Source organism: Barbus barbus, assembly GCF_936440315.1.
Source record: "Barbus barbus genome assembly, chromosome: 32".
Taxonomy (NCBI): Eukaryota; Metazoa; Chordata; class Actinopteri; order Cypriniformes; family Cyprinidae; genus Barbus; species Barbus barbus.
Window position 1 is genome coordinate 28,908,879 of NC_136760.1, and position 22,932 is coordinate 28,931,810.

The window sequence follows — 22,932 nt, forward strand, 5'->3', positions numbered from 1 at the left end:
GAAACAACACCAAGCCTCTCCTGTGCAGTGATTCTAAACAAATTATTTTAAATTTTGGTTAGTTTTTAACAAAAACTTATAAAAAAACTAAACAAAAAACAATAAAATAAATCAATCACTTTTTTCAGACAGATGCAATGGTAACCTTTACCATTTTATTTGAAGAGTTAACATTTGTAGATGATCTAAAGAAAAGTAGTTGTAATCTGTTTGAAAAAAAAAAAAAAAAAAAACTACATTAATAAATAAATCTGTATATATTAAAATGATTTAATTTACAAGTGTCATGTTTGTGATTTTTATTCATGTAAGCTATATCTTCTGACCTTTAAATCAAAATATACTCGTGATTTTACGACATCAGTGACTGCTTTGTTTAATCAGAAATACAATCTTAATGTTATTTGTGTATTTACTTTCATTTTATTACAAGTAGGCCAACAGCGCCCCTTAGGGAATTAAAACTCGGAGGAGGCTGTCGCTGCTGCATGCGCTAATGACCGTTGAATCTATTGCGCACTGGACGCGTCATTCTGTTCATGCATTCTCAGTTTAAATGCAGCGATCAAAAACAGTGAATATAATCACCATTCAGGCAAAAATCCGCTTCAAGAATGACCACAATGCTGACTTGAGCTTATCACTAGCACACCCTGAGCGCATGTGAGTTATTTATCTTATCGGCAAGACATATACCGATGTTTACATTTTAAGCCATTATAGGCCGATTCCGGTATCATTCCGATAATATTCCGTGCATCCCTACGTCAAACGCTTTCATATAAAACCACGTTACGTTCAGCTGACGTCACCTTCCTCTGAACTCCGCCCATTCGTGCACACTTGGCGTCCATAGACTGGTACGTGAGCCAGAGCCCAGCGTCCACATGCTGGATATAACAGACAGAGTCGCCGTATTTGATGTCCGGGACACCCATCCCATCCACCTCCTTCCTCAGGCCAAAGTCCAGCTTCTCCTGCAGGAGGACGAGCAGAGGATCATGGGTAAACACTGATTCAGTCAGCAAAAATCTCAATATAAAAACCATATTCCTTTTAATCTGAATTCAGTAGCTCTCAACACACAGGAAGAGAAATTCACTGTATTTAATCAAACAGTTCAACAGTGTACTTCATCAAAACACAAATCATTAAAATAGGTACACTTAAAAATGTGTAATAATTATGAACACAATTATGGAAGATAACAATTGTGTAAATATTAAATTATTAAAACAGGTAATTGCAACTATTTTTGAGCAATCTTTTTTTATAGTTTATATCTCAAATTCTGCTAATTCTCAACATTTGCAATTACAAGAAAAAAAGTCAAAATTGTGAGACAAAAAGTTGAAATTCTTTTTTATATTTTATTTATTAAAACAATTTTTTTCCATAATCATTAGAAAAATAACAATGACATTTTTAATCACTGATACGTAAAACACGTTTTCTCTAAACTCATATTAATCAATATTGATAAAACAATTAAGAGCCATCAATTATTCTTTTTTTAATTATAAAAACACATGACCAAGGCACTATCCAGTTTGATGCTTTAATACCAATTCAATTCAAATTCAGGAACTATGTCAGAATTTATTTTAACGTATTTTGATCCTCATATGCAGATGAACTGATCTAATGACGAGTATTTGAGGCATTTCAGGTTCAGCTCACCTTTGAGGAACGGAAGCAGAAAGCCGTTGATTTGATGTCTGCTTTCTCCTTGTCCATTAACAGCAGCCCTTGATCGTCCATCATGCTGAGATACTTCCCGGTGGTCACGTGACGCAACCGAAACGGCTGACCCCAGCGGATGTGACTGCCGCTCCACCTGCACACAGCGAGAGGACAGGCTTCAGCTCACCCACAATGCACTGTGGCACACACACACTAAACCAGTCAGCCAATGATGACTGAAATGCATGTTGGTATCAAACAGTAAGCATCATTTGGCTTCATAAGACTTGATTTATAGTGCATACGATCAACTATTATGATGCTTTCACGACAAACCGTAGCTCAGAAACTCAGAGAGAAAATGATGAGATGCTCACGATGAAAACCTGAACAGACGTTGATTTGTAATTCAAAAGCAGAAAGTAAACTGTTGGTCTCCTGCTCCAGTATTTGGCCCCAACCCAAAAATGCCACTTTGATAAAACGCTCCAACTTCAGCGTCCTGGATTATTTTTAGTCTGTGAAGAGCAGAAGAGCTGATGTCCTGCAGTGTGTAATTAAAGGCTTCATGGGAACGCAAACCTGGCCGCTGCCAGAGGGGTCAAACGTGAAGGAGATCGCTGTCCTGATGACATCAGCACTGCGGCATGATGGGAAGCACACAGGGTCAGTCTGTGCTCTACAGGTACAACAGTAAAGGCCCTTTTGTGTCTTTCACTTCATGTCACATCATTTTCTAAATGTGTAAACAGAACTAATAATAAATTGAAACGGAATCAGCATATCAGACTGATTTCTGAAGGATCATGTGACACTGAAGACTGGAGTAATGATGCTGAAAATTCAGCTTTGATCACAGAAATCAATTACAGTTTAACAGATATTCACATAGAAAACAGCTGTTTGAAACTGCATTAAAATTTCACAATATTTTTACTGTATTTCTGATCAAATAAATGCACCCAATGTGAGCAGAAGAGACTTAACATTTTTAAAATTCCACACTTTTATAAATAGTAAAAATTAACTGAAATAAAAATGGAAGCTAATGCATTTGATTCATTGACGTATTTTATTCAAAAGTGGCAGTGCATGTGTCCCCGGCTGTCGCATTCAGAGATGTTTTATTGCCCTTTTCCCTCAGTAGGACAGATAGAACACAGCACAGATCTCATTTAAGGTGCACTCATGCACTCAAGAGTTCCTCCATAGCACTGAAACGCTCATTCACTCACGCCACTCGAAGCGTCTCCAGCCTCCAGAGGGATCTGGCGTGGATGGACACGGCTCCACCCTCGTAATGCACTGTCCTGGAGGAGACAAAACCAACATATGAGTGTCTACATATCAGTTCATATTGTAAATCTACAGTACATTGCTATTTTAAACGGAACAATGCAGAGCAGAATCACAAATGAAGCAGAGCTCAATGAACAAAATACTTCAAATCTCATTGTTTCTGACTGTGTTCTTAGCATGTTTTCTCAGATATTAGAGATCAGATATTAGATATTATCAGTATAAGCCCAAAACCTAACAGCCATAATTGTTCTGAATGACAAATGAATTATAATTTCAGTTAAATGATTTGACTGAAGTATTTGATTTTTATTTTATTTTATTTTATTTTTTTATGGACTCACAAAACTGTATATGGCTAGAAAAAAACAAGGAAATGCCCTTGAAAATCAAAATTTGAAATTTGAAAATCTAAATTCCTGACACTTTGGCACAGCAGAAGTAGTGCAAAGAATTGAGGCCAATAATGACATCGCTTCCTGTGCAGCACAAAACAAAAACCACCACATTAAAACAATAGGTTGAGAAGTGGAGCTCAGGCTGTAGATGTGGATAAAAAATACACACAATGATTATTAAGACAGCATCATTCATAAGACGTCTCCTCCTGACGGTCTGTGTCTGACCTCAAACTGCAGTCTGAGGATCACAATCAGCGTCTGGAACAAGATGTGCGCTGGGAACGTTTCTGGTTCAACTACTGCTGCTTTACACCAATGAGAGAGAAAGACACACACACACCTACACACAAACACTCGTGCAAGAACATCTCTTATTCGAGTTTAAAGAGACGGATGGATACAGAGAAACGTTCTTTGAATTCATGCATTCAAAAGCGGACGTGACACGCTCAAGGCCAATGGTGACGAGAAACACGGATAAAGAGAAACTCAAACCCTGAGAGGAACAGACTTCAGCTTTATATGTGAAGCTGAGGAGCTCAAACTCATACTAACTAATGATTTATACATTCTTGTAGCTCAAACAGCAACGCCAAGGTCATGGGTTCGATTGCCAGGGAATGCAAGAACTGATCGATTGTAGACCCTGAATGCAATGCAAGTTGGGTTGGGTTTCGTTTCAATTTTATCAATTCCAATTCTGCTTATCGATTCCCAGTTTCGAAAATGAAGTCAAAGATTTAGATATCAAACATATTTATTCCATCTCTTTTTGCAAAACATTTAATTGATGCTGAATACCATGAACAAAAATCAGCCACACTGGACTCGATTAAGAGCTGTTTGTGAGCCACATGATTCTGGATAAATTTAGACTTTTTTTTTATTTTATGGAGGTTGTAGTTCTCTCACAATTCTGAAGAAAAAAATAGACTAACTAAATAAAATCACATGGAATTTATGATTGGAATGATTTAATGACTCACTCGAGATGTTCTTGTTTCATTACTGGATGAATCAGTATTTTTGAATGAATCTCTTGAATAAATGATTCAAAGACAAATACATTTTTAACAGCCCTTTTCACCACTTAAAAAAAAGAGATGCGCACACAGAAATTGATAGGTGGAATTTAAATTAAAATTTTACAATAAGTATCCAATTCTGGAATTGATTTTCGATTCCCAACCCTACTCATAATCATAACATATGCTCTCATAATCACAGTATATGCTCACAATCACCTCAGAAGCTCATCTAACCACTGCAGACACCAGACTACATTTAGCTATTATTTATTTTGAATGATTAAGTGTCTGTTGAATGGTTTTAGGAGGGATCTAGATCTCAGTCTGTTTTTTCTGGGTTAAATAGTTTGTGGTAGAGAGAGGAACAGGGTAACACATTTCTATCTGTGCCTGATGTCCCACAGAGGACAGGTGTTTCTGTAATTACAGCAGCACACATACAGCCACACCAGATCTCATTCTGTCTCACAGAAGCTCACGACGAGACCCGAGAGACTCTCATCCGAGCCTCTGTTTCTACTGAAGAACAAGCAAACGTCCTACTTTAGCATCAGGAGAACCAACGGTGTGTTACGAGAGAGTGAGAAACTGTAGTGAGATACTGGGCTCATATTCTGCACAGTTAGTTAGTCAAGGCGTCATTCATGGAGTTCTCACCCTAATCTACACAGCACATTAAACTCTTATTTTGATGCAGGCCCTTTAGATACAAGCAAAAATGTATATCCATTTCTCCTCAAATGGACACCGACAACATCCAGCCGCAGCGGCTGACCTCAGAAGATGAACGCATCACAGTCTATAAAGAGTGTTTAATAAACCTCAACACACAGCGCTGACCATCACGGTCCAGATGGAGCAGTGAACCATGAAGAACCAGATACACACAACACAACATCTCCACATCATCTACACCAGCGCTTCTCAACCGCTTTAACCCTATTGGCCACAACAATATTCAAAGTTTCTGTACAATCAATTTTAATTCCAGATGTTTTAAGAGCTGAAAGTTGCTCAAGGTTCCTGCTCTTTTTAACCAACAAATCCGCAGAACTTTTCCAGGTTTTTTTGCGATTTACTGGATAATGATTTTTTAAATATTTTTTATTCACAATTTCTTCCCGATACAATACTTCAGAGCTCGGCATAACTAGAAAAATGTACATTCATTATAAAAATGCCCATGGCATTTTAGCATTTTATAAATTTTCCAGCTGGAAGGTCACACCTTTAAAACAAGTCTTCCTCATACTATAAATCCAGGTTTTCCAAGACTGTGTGAATCCTGTTTATTCAAAGGCAACAAATTGTTGTTGAGGGGCTGAATTAAAATAAGAAATATCTTGATTTTTTAGTTATTTTAGCTTATTTTAATGCTTGTTTTGTTTTATTTTAAATCATTTTAAGTCATCTCGAGGCCCCTGGTGGACCCTGGTCGCCTGGTTGAGAACCACTGACCCACAGGAACAGAAAGCAGCAGTCCAAATTCAGGGTGTCAGCAAGCAAACGGACCCCTAAAAGGAGCAGTTCACCAAACATGATTGTGTCATTCACTCTCACTGTACAGAAAAACAGCAGCTGGAACGTTCTGCTAAGCATCTCTTCCGGTGCGCCACAGACGAATGAACATCAGTTGCATTCTAATTTTAGGTGTGTGTCAGGCAGCGTTATCAGTGGCACACTAGATGTGATGAAGATGTGAGTGTCGTTGCATTTGAATGTTTTTCATAGCTTATCCAGGTGAAGCCACTAGATGCGGCGCTGCTATGCGGTTCATTCAGAATATTACAGAAAAAGAGAACATCGATGCGGAGAAGATCTTGTTTACGGTGAAACTGAAACCAAGCCGTTCACACAGAACACATATTTATCACATTTTCTATAAGGACATCTATCAGCGTTGCACTCGTGTCTCGCACAAGAGATCCGCATGTTTAGAAAGCATGTAAAATTAATGCAAATTAAACTTTTAATAAACATGTCTCTAGACTTTATGCCGGTTTTCCCATCCCACTGCATCTCATGTTTTTAAATAGAAAAAGTACACTTTGTGATTGGTTTTCGGTCCTTTGTATTAAACTATACATACTTACATGATGCTGTTTTGTTTCCAATTGTTTAAGCAACCTAATTATATATATGGGTTATAAACATTAAGCACTTTTTTCAAAGATAGTCGTGTTATTTTGTTGCTTTATAAGCTTGTGGCCTGCCTCAGGAGGGAAGTCAAAATCTTTTTTTCCGCCTAACTGAAATGATACCTTTTAAATTAGAATATAATTCAAATATTGATAATATTTAAGTACAAAATTCAAATTGAGTTTTTCAGCCATTTTGACAGCCCTTGTCTACAGCTTTGGAAAAACATGAGAGTGAGTGAATGATGACAGATTTGATGTTTTTGCATGAACTAGACTTTTATATCTGTAAACACCACTGGATCAGAAGGTAGATGAACCCTGACCTGCGCTGTTCCTCTCCGTGTTCTCCTGACGGGACGGTCAAACACTCGTCCATGTGACCATGTAGCAGCCGCAGAACATCTCCACCAATCAGGAAGCCTGAAAAACACGGTGCTGAGTAAATTAATAGTTCCTGTGAGTTCCTGTGGCTCAGTGGTAGAGCATTAGCAGCGTTAACAGCGCAAAAGGTCATGGGTTTTGGATAAAAGCATCTGCTAAATGCATAAAATGTAAATGAACAGGAAGTGGAATGTAGCGTGACATAAGCGTGTCAAACACTCACACACATGTTGGCTTACCCTGAGCCACTTCACTGCCGGAGCAGATCGGAGCCACGCTCCAGAGCGTCTGCTGGAAAGCTGCGTCCACGTGCAAACTGCCGTTACCATATGACAAGTGCTGGAACAGAGAGACACACTCAGATTCATCAGCATCATTTTGACGAGTTTTAGCTGACATGCAGCCATCAGGCTCTGATTCTGGTAAAACTCACCAGGTATCGTTCAGATGACACGCTGACCAGGATGAGGTCATCACCCACTCGCACCTTCTCACCCTCTGACCTCTGCTTGGACGCCGGGTGGATGGTCCACCAGCACGCCTCACCTGCACACACACACACACACATACACACAGTTCAATACAAAACAAAATCAATATCAATACAAAACTACAACCAAAAACAAATAAAAACCCAGGACCACAAAACAAGTCATAAGGGTCAATTTTTTAAGATTTGAGATTGAGAATTATACATGAATACTGAATAAATTTGTAAGGATAGGACAATATTTGGCCGAGATACAACTATTTAAAAATCTGGAATCTGAGGGTGCAAGAAAATCTAAATATTGAGAAAATCACCTTTAAAGTTGTCAAAGTAAATATCCTAATGATTTTTGTCATAAAAGAAAAATGTATAATTTTGATCCATACAATGTATTGTTGTCTATTGCTACAAATATACCTGTGTTACTCATGACTGCTTTTGTGCTGCAGGGTCACAAATAACTAAAACTTTAACTAAAACTAACATGAAAATACAACATAATTCAAAATATAAACAAAAACCATATCAGCATCTCAATGATACTAAAAGACTCTGCATTACAGTAAACAGAATAAGGATAATGAAAATAATGTCACAATTAAAAAAAAAATCTCCTAATGGTCCTGAGAACAGGCTTCATTCTCATTGTTTTTATTTCTGTTTTCTGATTTTGTGATGAAATATGACCAGCACATGTTTCTGCAAAACATTCAATCAGGGGACGTAAACAGGAAGTGACATCACCTGTCGTGTCTTCCTGAAGCCCCACGTCAAACGCCAGTTTATCAGTGGACGAGTGAGCCGTAGACAGACAGCACAGATACTGGAGAGAGAAACACATCGACATGTGAATTTCACACACACACACACACACACACACACACACACACACACACAGACGTGTTGTCAGAGAAACACACACCATCCCGCTGTAGGAGTGTCTCAGTAAGACTGCGTGACCGTAGAGCAGTGTCCGGTGACCTCCGCCCTGCGCCGTCTGAAACACACACACACACACACACACACACACACACTGATCACTGATACACACTCACGACTGTTCAATTAATTTGACTCATTAACACACACCACCCTAATCACACACACAAATATATATATATGTAATTATAACATCATATTTACATATTTAAATAAGTAATATATTTTAAAAAATGTCTACGTATACAAATATTTCAATATAAATATACATATTAAAAAATACATTAAACATTTCTATATATAAAATATGTGCTCGCGTGTGTGTATAGAGTATTTTAAATTATTCATTTATTTATTGTTTTATCCATCGATATTAAGAGCATGTATAATATTTTAAAATCATATAATAGATAACTTATTTTAAAACCATTTCAACTTAAATATTTATTTTAAAGTACCTTGCTATTTTTAGTAAAACTTCTGTTTCAAAACAATCGATTTGCATATAAATGTACAAAACAAATATCAATGTTCACACCATAAACAAACATGAAGAATCCTGATACGTCAGACGAGTCTAAATGTGTTTGAGTGTTTTTCCATCGTGAGGCTGATGTTCCTGGGAATCAGCACTTCGTGTGTGTGTGTGTGTGTGTTAATGGCTCTCTCAAGGCCGAGTGTGTGTGTGTATCAGGTAATGGCTGCAGTAATGCTTCAGGACAGGAAGAACAGGACCTTTATTTTCTCATTACACTCACTCCAGTGCTCGCTCTATTTTGTCCCACTGGAATACAGCTACATTACATTACACTACATCACATCACTGCGGGACGCACAACAACGGACACACACATGGACTCCTACCTTCATCATGAATTTCTGTGGCCCATAAGAGGAAGAAAGACATTGTTAATAACAGATCAGAATCTAGAGCTCATGATGCAACCATCAACATACACTAACACACTACTGAATGATCTGCAGTATGCAGCATGTACACTGTGCACTGGATGCATGGAATGATCTACAACATCACATACTACACCTTCCATTTCCAGTGTGATTGATTTTCCTGACTGATTTGATTTAGAAATGTTTTTATCTGCAGGTAACTGGACGTCACTCACTGATGAGGTCATGTGACTAATGTATGGTTACATACTGCATACTGTTTTGCTTACTGTTGAGAACGGTCAGTGTTCAGTGTATACTGTGCAGCACTGTCAGTCACATGATCGCTTCCTTTGCTGAAGAACACAAGCACACAGATGAAGCTCGCAGAGTTCAGAGGTCAACGATCAGACTGACCGCAGATCAGTACAGATCATCCAATATGACTGCTCAGAAAAATATTTCCCTCCATATAAAATAAAAATGAAATTCTCAAAAACAAATCTAAATGAACAAGAATATGTGATGCAGGAAAGTGAGCAAACTTCATCATTACTGGAATATCTAACCATTCTTCAGTCAAGATACATTCACTGGAGATGCACAATAACATAAGATAATAAAAAGTCTTGTTTTCTGATAATTCTTTAACATTAACCAGTAAGGTCTGGCAAATTAAATAGTAGTCTTTTTTTCAGGCTTTATGGCTTACAGATGTAGTTTTGGTTCCTCTGGCTTGCTTGGTTGGAGACACTTCATTTCCAGCGATATCGTAGACTTGATTGCATAAATACTATTAGAACTGAACTGAGCTGGATGATGATATCACTGAATTCAATGATGAGCTGCCTTTAACTGAAAACACACTATTTTCCTATTTGATCCTGTAAAGCTGCTTTGACACAATCTGGATTGTTAAAAGCGCTGTATAAATAAAGGTGACTTGACTTATATCGTCTGATATAGTGAGCATATGGAAGAAAAAAAACTTGCAAAATTGCAAAAATATGCAATTTAGTACAGATGGTGATATTCAGGTGACCAAAAGTAAGATGCAATTCTTTTCAGTAAAGTTTTGATTACGTTGATAATTTAGAGATCTTAGAAATGTAGGCTTTATATGGTTAACAACAAATATCTGCCAATGGGGTTCAGAAAAATCAACATCCCCATTGGCAGATATTGTTTCTTATTCTAAGCATAATTCATTTTTATAGATTTTTCAAAAACAAAACTTCTTATCTGACATCATTGTACAACTCCAGTAAATGCATCTTGATTCATGAATGTTTAGATGTTCTGTAAAACAAGATACAAATAGTGAGGAAGAGCATAATGTCTGCAGCATTAAAGGACGTTCACACAAACTGAGCATGAGACGAGCAGCGTGAACTTTCTGCTGAATCACTCCTTAAGTGTTTCACAGAGGACTGAACATCATATGGGTTTGATTCTCATCTCAGTCTGATCCGTTCCTTTAATGAAGGCAGAACCCAAACGATCAAAAGAAAAGATTGGTGTGAAATTATGACAATAAGAGTCATAACAAGGGCTGAATGTCTGGATCCCATGCAGTCAGACATGAGGAGCATGCTGATCTCAGATCAGGAGCATGAGGAGCATGCAGCAGATGAGTGAGTGTGTGTGTGAGTGTGTGTGTGTGTGTGTGTGTGTGTGTGTTTGTGTGTGTGTGTGTGTGTGCACCTGGTATTCATCACGTCCTGGGGACCAAATGTCCCCACAAGGATAGTAATACCAGTAAATCTTAATCTTGTGGGGACATTTTTTGGTCCCCATGAGGAAACAAGCTTATAAATCATACAGCATAAAGTTTTTTGAAAATCTAAAAATGCAGCATGTTTCCTGTGAGGGCTAAGTTTAGGTGTAGGGTTGGTGTAGGGCAATAGCACATACAGATTGTACAGTATAAAAACCATTACGCCTATGGGATGTCCCCATAAAACATGGAAACCCAACATGTGTGTGTGTGTGTGTGTGTATGCGTGTGTGTGTGAATCCACGTACCCATTTCTCCATATCTATGAGCTGTGGAGCAATGGACACACAACAGAAAGAAAAGAAAGGAAACGTCATGCTTCCATCATCATGAAGAAACATATCAGACTCCAAAATTTCAGCAGAGGATGATGGGATATGTTGTTAAATCCTATGGTTTCCTGTTTCTTTGTTATTCAATTAATATTTCTGTTAATTGTAAATGTTTGTTATTTGATGTGGGTGAATCTGTCACATTCACACCAAAATCACTAGGGAAAAAACTATTCGATTGATGAAAGAAATCATCAATACACCCATAGGGTCATCAGAGGTCAAAGGTCATCCTCTGCTCATGAATGAACGGAGCCGTGATGTGGATGTTTTCATTGAAATGCTTTTTTGTTTTTAGTCACAAAAACAAAGGCTAAAACATCATTTCCTGCAGTATGATCGCACAGTTAGTGAGTCCGATCAATTATTAGATCATTAATAAATGAGTCACAGCTGGAATGAGAAAGAAACAGAGAGCAGATAGTAGAAGAGCCTCATGCTGACCTCAGATCACACACAACATCTCAACGTGATCAGAACACGTCAGAGGGAATAATTCATGTTTGGCAGAATCATTATTCAATGAAAGGATCAAACTCCAGAAAGGAACAAAAGCGCCAAGAGTCATAACAGCCGTCAACATCAGCTTTTCAATGTTTTTGATGCCTCCACATTTGATGATAACTGGTCGTTAAAGACCCCCTACCTAAAATATCAAGAATATATTTACGTTTAAAAAAAAAATAAAAATCTGAATGAGAAAAGCATTGCAATGTTGTAAAGACAATAAAATTAAATAATTATTTCCCAAATTAAGTGATGGACTTCTATGCTGTCACAGAACTAAAGCAAACTGTTCAATACTATCTGGCGAAAGCATATCTGAGATTATAAGAAGAAGAAGAAAACATATTTTTCACCAAAACTATATGGAGAATCTTTTTTTTTTAAACAATATTAATAATAATATATATATTTTTTTTTTTAAGTCACATGATACTTTATACGTAAAACACCATTGGTTCTCATGTGTGTTGTAACTGAATGAGATCTAAAAACTCAATAATAATTTTAATTTCAATTTGTATCTCATAAAATCATTGCATGGCTTTATAAGACCTGGAATACTGCGTATGATCTAGTATGGACTATTTTTATGATACTTCATGGAGCTTTTCTCTTTTTCAGAGTTTGATCATCACTGAACTGTTGGTGAAAAGAGCAGTGTGAGTAAATCATGACAGATTCAGTATTTTTTGGCTGAATTATTTGTTGTTGTGATCGTGAATCAGTCAGATGGCTCTATCAAACACAAATATCAGTGTCAGAGTTGTTTATTTCCTACAGTATATCTGCTGTAGCTGATCCGCTCGTCTCAGATGTTGATATGGATGTTAGTTTGATGTTCACGAGGAGTCAAACGGCAGCGCTGCACTTATATAACTGAACACATGAGTGAACGGAGACTGAACCTCCACATACTGACACTGTGTGTTTGTGTGTGTGTTATGGTGCAGTCTGCACAGCCCTCACACACACACACTCCACCCATCAGCTCTGAAGCTTCATCGCAGTGTGTAGGACTAAACTCTCTCTCGCCGCACATCAGACTTCTATAAATAAGATTTACATCACATCCTCCGAGCGCCTGCAAATGTGATCATGCCAACTGGACCTGAAAGAGAACTCTCATCATTAAAGTGTGATTCAGAGCGAGGGGCGAGCAGCGATTGGGTTTGATCTTCCCTTTTCCTCCTCCACATGTGACGCTTCTTCACGCGCAGTGAGACACTTCTGCACTGGCAGGATCTGTCTGTCTCTCTCTCACACCCACTGCATCTCACTGCGCTCCTGCTACGCTCAGCATTTACTCCTCCAGATCTCCTCTTTTACCCAGCACTGCTCTACCTACGGCACACACACACACTCACACACACACAAACACACACTCCACTGTGGATGTAATTCAGGATTGTTATTTATTTATTCCAGTGCAGCAACAGGAAGAGCAGAGGAGGGTGAAACCGATCAATTCACAGAAGCAAACGTGATTCTTCCTCAAACAACACTGATCCATCCATACAAAATAATAATCAGACCATGAGCTTGGGATATATAGTGAATCATAAATCATATTTCAATCATAAAAATGTCAATTTATAACAAATAACATTAAAATATAAACAAATCAAAACACTTACTAAAGAAAGATGAAATATTCTATTTGAAAAAAATTCAAATACATAATTGCAAAAAAAAAAAAACTAAATAAGACACTTTGTGCTGCATGTCATGTGACCAGCAACATTTAGAATGTGTTGTTAAATTATTGAAATATTCCAACACTTCAAGAAAATATTTTAACTCAAGAAGTTTCAGCTGAGAAAACGTTTGTGAATTGCTGAATCTAAATCAAATCAAATGATGCTGTGCCTAAATATAAGACAAACAACACCATCCAAATCCCTGTGTCACTTCCTGTGTGTCTCTGCTAACTGGCTATAGACACACACAGAGAGGTTTGGAACAGATAATACACCTGTGATCCAGAGTGAATTATGTGACCGGCCGACCTGACCGCATGAACCCACCAACAGATCAAACGGAGGGCAGATGAGTCAGAGCCGCCACAGGACACACACACACACACAAACACACACACTCTCTCTCTCACACACACATGCGCATAAAGACTCACTCACTCACACACACACACACACACAAACACACTCTCTCACACACACACTGATTTGCGCATACAGACTCGCTCACAAACAGTCGTACACACCACTGACACACACACTCGCACACACAGACACACACTCTCGCGCACACACACAGACTCCCGTATACAGACTCACTCACAAACACACACACACACGCAGACTTACTCACACACTCACCTGCACACACACACACCACTGGCATACACACACACACTCACATACACACAAACACACACACACAGAATTACAGATTTAGCATAAATGAATCTGATTAACAATTTTGGGAGCAAATGTTGCTTTGTAAGTACTGACAAACTTATATTTCCTATAAACGTTTTGATGACTTTTTAAATATACCATACTAAGATAACATACTAGGTTAATAGATTTAAACATTACTACAACATATCTAATCGTTCCCACGACACAAAGCAAGGCTGTGTTACACTGATGCTGTAATAACAGTAATGGGACAGTGAAGAATGCCGTATTCAGACAGCAGAGTAATGCTGCATTGATGCTTCTGTCTCTATGGCAACTGAGTGACATCAAATCAGTCTTCAATCATTGTGAACCTTCTCGTGACACCCAGCACTCGTCATCAGCGGCGCAGGGGAATCTGCATTACGATCTGCAGACGATCTTCAGCTGTGTTATCAGGACAGAACGCCTCTTTGATATAGAGATGTGATTTTGGGCCCGTGGAAGTGTTCATCTCTATCTCAACACTTCCACGGTCAAAAATCACATGACGCTATTGAGCCACAATCACCAGATCTCATCTCAAGCAATCACTTTTAAAATGTCTCTGTGTCAGTGCTGACTCTGTAACACTGTGAGTTCACTTTATATTCACATTCATGCAGTTCAATCACTTTTAAACTGTAAAGGTCCTTGCACAGAGTCCGAAATTTTCACATGCGTTTTTTCGTATTCCTCATCCTAAAAATTCGTCACGCACAGAAACTTTGCACACTGAGTCCGATGCGTATTAAACAATCTGTTGCGGATCTTTACAGTGCTTTGTGCAGCGAGACGAAGTGGATCAACTTGACAATCACCATTCTGGATTTTGGTGTTTGCTTGTGGCTCTGAATTGTCAAAACACCTCTCAAAGTGCTTGCTACGGATGCGGAAAACGTAGAAAGTCGAACCCGATCCAAATTTTTTAATGACGGACGAAAGTTTGTACACGTGATTGAAACAACGTGAGGTCGTATTTATATTTCAACGTGTGAAAATTTTGGACTTGTGTGCAATGGCCTTAACACACTGACAGGATTTCTCATCTCCATCCATTACTGGTGAATAAATCACCTGTCAAATGTCATAATGGTGAGAGTTTTATGGGAGGAGTAGCTCACTCATGCTTTCAGATTTTCTATCTATTTTCTTGCTTCAATCAGATTTTTATGGCTTTGGTTGAGATCTCTGATGGACAAGAGCACACGTGTGTGTGTGTCCCAGTGAAAGCGTGGCAGAAGCAGCACTCACCCCTTCCGCTCTCTCCTCGGTGTTGGCCAGCATCTCCTGCAGCGCTCGAACAGACAGCGACTGCTCCAGCACAAACGTGCATATGGACAGATCTGGAGGAACGTTCTGGAAAGATACATCATTCAGCACAGCTTTTTTTATTATTATTATACTATTTACAGCAGAGCATGGTGATAGCAATGCCAAGATCATGGGTTTTATTCCCAGCCAAATAACCGTGCTTGAACTGATAAAAATCTGCATCAGAATACTTAATTTTTTGTGTGTGGTGGTGGTGGGGGGGGGTTTCTACGCAGCTGCCGTTAACCAAGAAATTGCGGGTCAAATTAAACATCATAATCGTGATAAACTTTTGCATACACATTCCACAAAACCTCAAAACGTTGCAGGCATGTTCTTGATCGTAAATGAGAAACGGTCGTAAAAATAAAAAAAAAAATTAAAAATCCCAGATTGACCAGTGTTTTTGAAAACTCAATTTTGTGTTAACACAAGGGTTACAGAAACTCAAAGCAGCGCCTGCTGGACTAACTGTGAAGATCTGGGCTGCTGACTAAAAGGCTGCAGGTTCAGTATCTGATGAGTCTCTGTGCTTCAGTTGGCTAGATTTGTGTGTTTCTCGAGCAGATAAATGTAGCTTGTGTTTGCATGTTATGATCAGTATGACAATGAGAGCAAAACATTATTTCCGGCAGCAATTTGAGGACAGAATGAGTCAAATGAGGCCAGTGCCATTAGAAACATCATGATGTGAGCTCCTCAGACAGACCTGAGCAATCAAACAGAATTATAGCTCCCTCTCATCTCCTGAGGAGTCTTTATGGGAGCGATGATTAAATGATTCACAGCCTCAGCAGACTCTCTGATGATTCATTCAGCTTCGTACTGAACGATCAATCCTGATCCACAATGAGTTTGAATACTCTTTACTTACTAAAAACTGTTTTAATGATTTTTTAGAATACTTTTTCTTCAAAAAAAATAAATAATTTTTTTTTCAATATTTTACAGTGAAATCAATTGTAAAAGTTAATGTAATATTCTTAATCTGTCATTATCAGAGTTTTGTTGACGTGGTGAAATGATGTCTGAATCAAACTCAACGCAGCAGAAATACTTTATTCTCATTAGAGTGTTGCTGGGATTTAAGAGAGAAGATGTGAGACTCGTACCTTTGAGTTAGACGTGGACTCGAGGAAACAGAGTCTGTTCCCGAAGCCCTCGGCAGCCAGACAGAGCTTCTGCTGCTCCTTATGGACCATCGCGGAGCACTGGAGGACCACCTCATCATCCTGAAACAAACACACATCAACACCACACACTGACCGTCATCTGGAGCAGAGATTCACAAACTGAGCTAATAATGCATTCAGTCATAAAAATATCAAATTTTAAATAAATGTAAAATAAAAAGAATCAAAATAAACCACCTACTAAAAACAGAGAAAATATTTAAATTTTAATAAAAATTCTTTAAAAAAAAAATCAAAAATACTCACTAAAATAATTAAATATTTTAATTGAAAAAAGTACAACTTAAAATAAAATGAAAGACTGCTAAGATTAAATATTTCATTTGAAACAAATATAATTTAAAATAATCAAAATAAAGCATATGGAGATATATTATATTAAAATCTCAGGTGGATCTTAAGAAAATATTTTAGTGGTTTGATTGACAAAACAGTCCTCTGCACTAAACAATAATCATAATGCCAAAAGGATTTTCATATCCAAGCACACATTCTCACTACATGAACAAGTGCAATCTCGAGTGAACGAGTGAAGATGTTACGTACTGTATGTTCTGGAATAATCAACACTATTCATGATCCTCAGAGCTTCAGGCTTCAGGGGGTCAGAGATAGTCAGATGAAGCGCTGCAGCTCTAAATGTGCTTCTGAATGTCCTCCTACACACACTGATGGATGTGGAGCGCATGTGTGTGTTCGTGTGTGTGAGATGCGGGGGCTCCACGTCCACCAGGAAACCCCTCCACATTTCCCTCGTAACCTCCTGTGTGTGTGTGTGTGTGTGTGTGTGTGTGTGTGTGTGTGTGTGAGCTGGAATAAAGCTGGAATCAGCACAAACGCAGCTCAGCTGTAGACTGATGTCACAGAAGCTGCTTGTGTGTGTGTGTGTGTGTGTGTGTGTGAGATGCGCTCAGCTTCACATTATCTGCAGCACGTCCTGAACGGCGACATCACAGAGGAGAGCCGACACACACCAGACACTGCAGGAGAACTTCACAACATAGCACTGCAGATACAGGCAGCACTGCAGGAGAACAGCACACGTGTGTGTGTGTGTGTGTGTGTGTGTGTGTGCGCATGTGTGTGTGTTAGGGGTGTCCAAATTAATAATTTCTACGGTGCATCATGATGCAGACAAGGACGATTCGGTATCGGTTCAGTAATAGACCATTAGGCCTGTCGCAATAATCAACATATCGACTTATCGAGCAATATATGTATGTATGACCTCAATCATTTTTGGTGACGCAATATATCACCCATTATATTTAATGTCACCATGTTTTGTACATTCCACTTGCGCCTGTGTCTTTTGTAGCTTCTCATACATAACGTGGTGTAGTCATGAGCTGCTAGTTCAAATTTAAAAAAACAAAAAGTCTTGTTTAGGGATCTGACGGACATCTGACTGCTAAGTAGTGATTGTGCTTTTCAGCAATAGTGTGCACCCTTAATTTACAGAGAAAAGAAGGTCAGGGGAAAATCTGTAGATGGAAAAATCTCCATACAATTTCTTTGTGCATTTTTCTTTTTTTCTACTTGTTACTTTGTACTTTTTGTTAGAAAATGTTTATTTACTATTTATTCATGTTTTTTAAGGTATCTAATATTTTGATAATTTCCATGATCTAAATATTATTAAAAATTCAAGACAAGTTTGTTGTCATTTAGAAGTGTGTAGGCCTTCTTGCATTATTATGCTGTTACATTATGATTATATATTAAGTGGCATAAAATGGTCTTTAAAATGACAATAATATCGCTTATCGCAATTATTTCTGGGGCAACATATCACACAACAAAAATTTGTTATCGTGACAGGCCTATAGACCATAACCGATTATAACGTACTGGCGCTTACAATGACGCCATCATTGACCGTTCGCAAAGAGCTTGATTGAAAGGTGATCGGACCAATTAGAACATGTATATTATGTGCCGCCGCTGCTATCCGCCATCTTGCCCGACAGCTGGCCAGTCTTCATAGAAATACATGTTAAAACAGGCTGAAAAAAATCGACTGAATTGAAACTTTTTCAATATAACTAAATATAAATATGTGAGGAGGGTTATGCTGTGCTGTTGTTGGCTGCCGTGGTAACGGCAATAAGCTGAGGTATTTAAAAGTGCTTGTTTTGCTTACCAGAAAATCTGCTCATGCACTGTATGCACTGTATGCATGGCTTGCAGCGCTAAAGTTAAATGCTGAGTGTTGAATAATAAAATAATATGTTAAAAAGTGTGCTCTTATCATTCTGTGGACAAAATCCTGTGAACTTCGCCCCGATCGGGAGCTGTATATGCCCATGCACGCTCATCTGTTTACAATGCAGGTTAACCGCAAGCTTCATGTCATCTTCCACTCATTAAACTATGACAGGTCCTTCACTGCAAAAAGACGGCCACTGCGACACTCGCAAAGTGATGAAACTATGGCGCTATCTGCTTTTTAAAACCATTTTCATTGGTTTCACGCTCGGCAGCTGTATCCCTTCTAACCTTAATCACAAATCAGACAGGAGAGTAGATTAACTTCGGTGGACTTAAAATGGTGTGTTCCGCGGTTGAAATTAAATACCTTCTGATGTTTATTCATGTTCATTTCATGCATTAAGTAAATATGAAAAGACGATCGGTTCACGTGTTTGAACTGAGGCAATACAGTGATCTGTCACGACACATTGAAGAGCCACAAAAAGGTATTTATTGTTTGAATTTCTTTAAAAATGACTCGATTTAAAAGCTGAGAGTCCTGAGACCTTGTTTCATATCATCAGTAACCTGCTCTGTCTTCTCTGTCGGTGTGTGTTTCCTCTCTGCTCTGAGATGTGTTTTTCACTGCGTGAGATAAGAGTGCAGTGTGAGTGTTTGTCGGTCATGGCAACAGTAACTATTGGTGGTTAATAAAAAATATAGCAGCCAAAAGCCTGTGAAAGACACTTATGTGCAAAAATATAAGCCTTTTCTTTAAGCTAAGTTGCTGCTGTTTTTCTTCCGGTGACCTCAACCCATGCCTTGCTCTTTCATTGGCTGTAGCTCGTCACCACACCTGACACCACGTGATGTCGAGTCGGCCGACCGGTCCAGATATTTGGCATGCTAGATATTTGTTTGGCGTCGGCGAGGTGTCGGCGACTCGTCAGCGAGCGTCTTTGATGCATCGTTGTGTAGTTCACACATAAAGATCCCGGAGCGCCGATCACCCGCAGATTTCCCCCCGATTACAGCCCGACCTGTCGGCGAGCTCGTTAACTTGCAAATCGGGCTTAAAATCCTGTAGTGTGAACTAGCCTTAAGGTAGGTGCGCTGCTCCCAAGTCCAGCAAACAGCAGAAGATGGTTGATTCACAGATGGGATCTTAGATTAGTGGTATTTCCTCGCGAGACAGATACTTTTCTGCTACAAATATGGCATATTGCCTTGTCCAAATTCACCAGCTGCCCCTTGTCATCTGGCTCAAAGCCAAAATGTGTCCAAATAGGTGACACAATATTTGGCTTAGGCACTAGATTCATGGCCGTTTTTTGAATAATGTTGTCAACTGTAAATAATAGACCATTTCACGGACGTAAACAATAACAAAGGCGTTGGAGCGCTACTGCGCATGTCTGGTCCTGAAGCATTTCCGGTAGCGCCATTTTAAAATCTCAGATCTATAAAAACCTATAACTAGCGCAAGCGCATCCCTTTTAAGCCTAGCGAAAACGCAAGTTAGGTATTTAAAAAAAATAAATAATAATAATTACCCTTTAAATATGACAGAGAACATTAAAAGTAGTGTTCCGGACGGCTCTGATTGATGCTGTGTGCGTGTACACGAGAGATGGCGTTAAACGCGTATCGCAGTCTGGATGCTTACAATTAACTCCTCAGAAGTTGGGCTCATTTGTTTGTACAATGGATGATATCAGTCTTATGTTCGGTTAAACTGAAGCAAGACAAACAGTGTTACTTACGATCTTATCATGGTGTGTGCTAAGATGTCCGGGGAGGTTTTTGGTGGACATTTCACTTGCATTGCTGGGTCAGTCTGTATGTCTACGCGTTCATTTTTATTTGTACAGCGCTTTTCACAATACATATCGTTTAACTGCAGCTTTACTGAACATGCATGTTTATTACAATGCTAAATGAATGCTAATAAACTAAGCACTACATCCCATTATTACTTATTTCAATCGTTTTATAATGTGTGCTTAGTGTGGTCAAGTTTGTTGCTGTGGAACAGTGCGAGAATGCTCTATCTGAGCCATCATGTGGTCATAAATAAACAAGATGAATGCAGTTCAGTGCTGACTACCGTGTTTTGCATAAACCTTTATTAGTTTTTTTTTTTTTTAGATAAAGTATAGCCTACATGCAGATTAATAAATGCACACACACGAGTTTATATGTGGGTATGTATGTTTTTATGCACATTTACTGTAAACACACATACAGGTAAAAAGTGTGGCCACTATTAATGTTTTTGAAATAAGTCTCCAATGCTCATCAAGCCTGCATTTAATTGGTCCAAAAATATAGACAAAAACAGTAATATTTTGAAATATTACAAATTAAAATAATGGTTTTCTATTTTAATATGCTTTAAAGTGTAATGTATTTCTGTGATCTGCAGCTGTATTTCCAGCATCATTACTCCAGTCTTCAGTGTCACATGATCTTCAGAAATCATAATAATATACTGATTTATTATCAGTGTTGGAAAAAGTTGTGCTGCTTAACATGTTTATAAACTGAGATAATTTTAGTATTCTTTGAATAAAAGAACCGCATTTATTTGTAATATAAATGTCTTGTAACAACATGCACTACTGTTCAAAAGTTTGGGGTCAGTATTTATTTTATTTTTTAAGAATATGAATACATTTATTCATCATTTTTTTTATTGATTTTAAAAAGACATTGTTAGAAAAGACTTCTATAATTTTGAAAATTCCTGTCTGGATTTAATTAATCAATCCTGTATAAAGCATCACAGGTTCCAGAAAAAAATATTAAGCAGCACAATTGTTTCCAACACTGAAACGAACCAAATATCAAATCAGCACATTAGAATGATCTCTGAAGGATCATGTGACACTTAAGACTGGAGTAATGGCTGATCAAAATCCAGCTTTGCATCACAGAAATATAACGAATATTAAAACAGAAAACCGTTTGACAATATTACTGATTTTGTCTGTATTAAAAACATAAAAAATAGTAATGTGTCCAGACATTTGACCAGTACTGCATATAAACAAAAGACAGAGACTGTTTCCAGCATATTTATTAACGTGATCAATATCAAAAGCAGCAGGCTGACCATGAGCAGCTTTGAGTACTACATTGCATTTCATCCTCAAGTTCTCAAACACATCTGGGTGTTCATATGGTCACATGTGGTTTGGCACTGTCCTGTCTCCCTGTAGCACTCACTGTCTTAGCTGTCTTACATTACAGATGATGGCTTTCCTAAAGACAGAAGTAGAAAAACAATTATTTTATTTAATGCACAACATTTACAAATAATACTATTATTGTTTAATACATCAGTACATGTTGGAATTAACATTAGACAAGCATAAGTGATGACAAATGTTTACCGTTAGCTTTTGTAAACTACTGCAGTTAACTGTTTCACTATTCAACATTCAAGTTTAGAGAATACATTTCTATAATGTGTTACTCACTGCATTTATCTGCTTACAAGATAGCTAGACAACTAATGAGAACTAATATTTATTTTTTATAGCTTACATAACGCTTGCAATAAAACAGAAATAAAAGATTGGCCTTTTCACTTAAAAAGAATCAAAAAGCTAGGCGCATATGTAAACAATGACGAAAACAAAATGCTGCATCATACTTGAAGAGTTAACGTAAATAAATACAAAGAATTAGATGGAAAAAACAAGAGCTTGTCCTTACCTCAATGGAAATGTGCGCTGTATATCCTAGAGTTGTTAGTGTCTATTCTGCTTCTTCACTGCTGCAATCCAGGCGCGTTCTCGGGCATCTAACCCTTTAATTTCCGATTATTTATAAATTAATGTTAGTTCGAGCCCAGCGGGAGCACCCAACCACCGAACTACAAGGATCTAATTTTAATTTCTACATTTTAAACAGCAGGATTAAATAAATTAATCGCAATCCCACTGTGTATCAAGCGCCT

The 22,932-nt window shown here is 38.1% G+C and overlaps 1 protein-coding gene across 1 annotated transcript in view; it reads right to left on the bottom strand.

Annotated features, from left to right (window-relative positions):
* LOC306851922 (ryanodine receptor 2) overlaps nt 1-22,932 on the bottom strand; it is a 155,991-nt gene that overhangs the window by 113,006 nt on the left and 20,053 nt on the right. Inside the window, exons 2-11 of the mRNA XM_079388432.1 lie at nt 16,695-16,814; nt 15,523-15,627; nt 8,346-8,420; nt 8,168-8,246; nt 7,367-7,479; nt 7,173-7,272; nt 6,876-6,972; nt 2,919-2,993; nt 1,681-1,837; nt 813-977 (exon numbers count right to left, since the gene is read on the bottom strand). Of these exons, the coding sequence (XP_079244558.1) occupies nt 813-977; nt 1,681-1,837; nt 2,919-2,993; nt 6,876-6,972; nt 7,173-7,272; nt 7,367-7,479; nt 8,168-8,246; nt 8,346-8,420; nt 15,523-15,627; nt 16,695-16,814 (1,086 nt within the window). The remainder of the gene's footprint in view (nt 1-812; nt 978-1,680; nt 1,838-2,918; nt 2,994-6,875; nt 6,973-7,172; nt 7,273-7,366; nt 7,480-8,167; nt 8,247-8,345; nt 8,421-15,522; nt 15,628-16,694; nt 16,815-22,932) is intronic.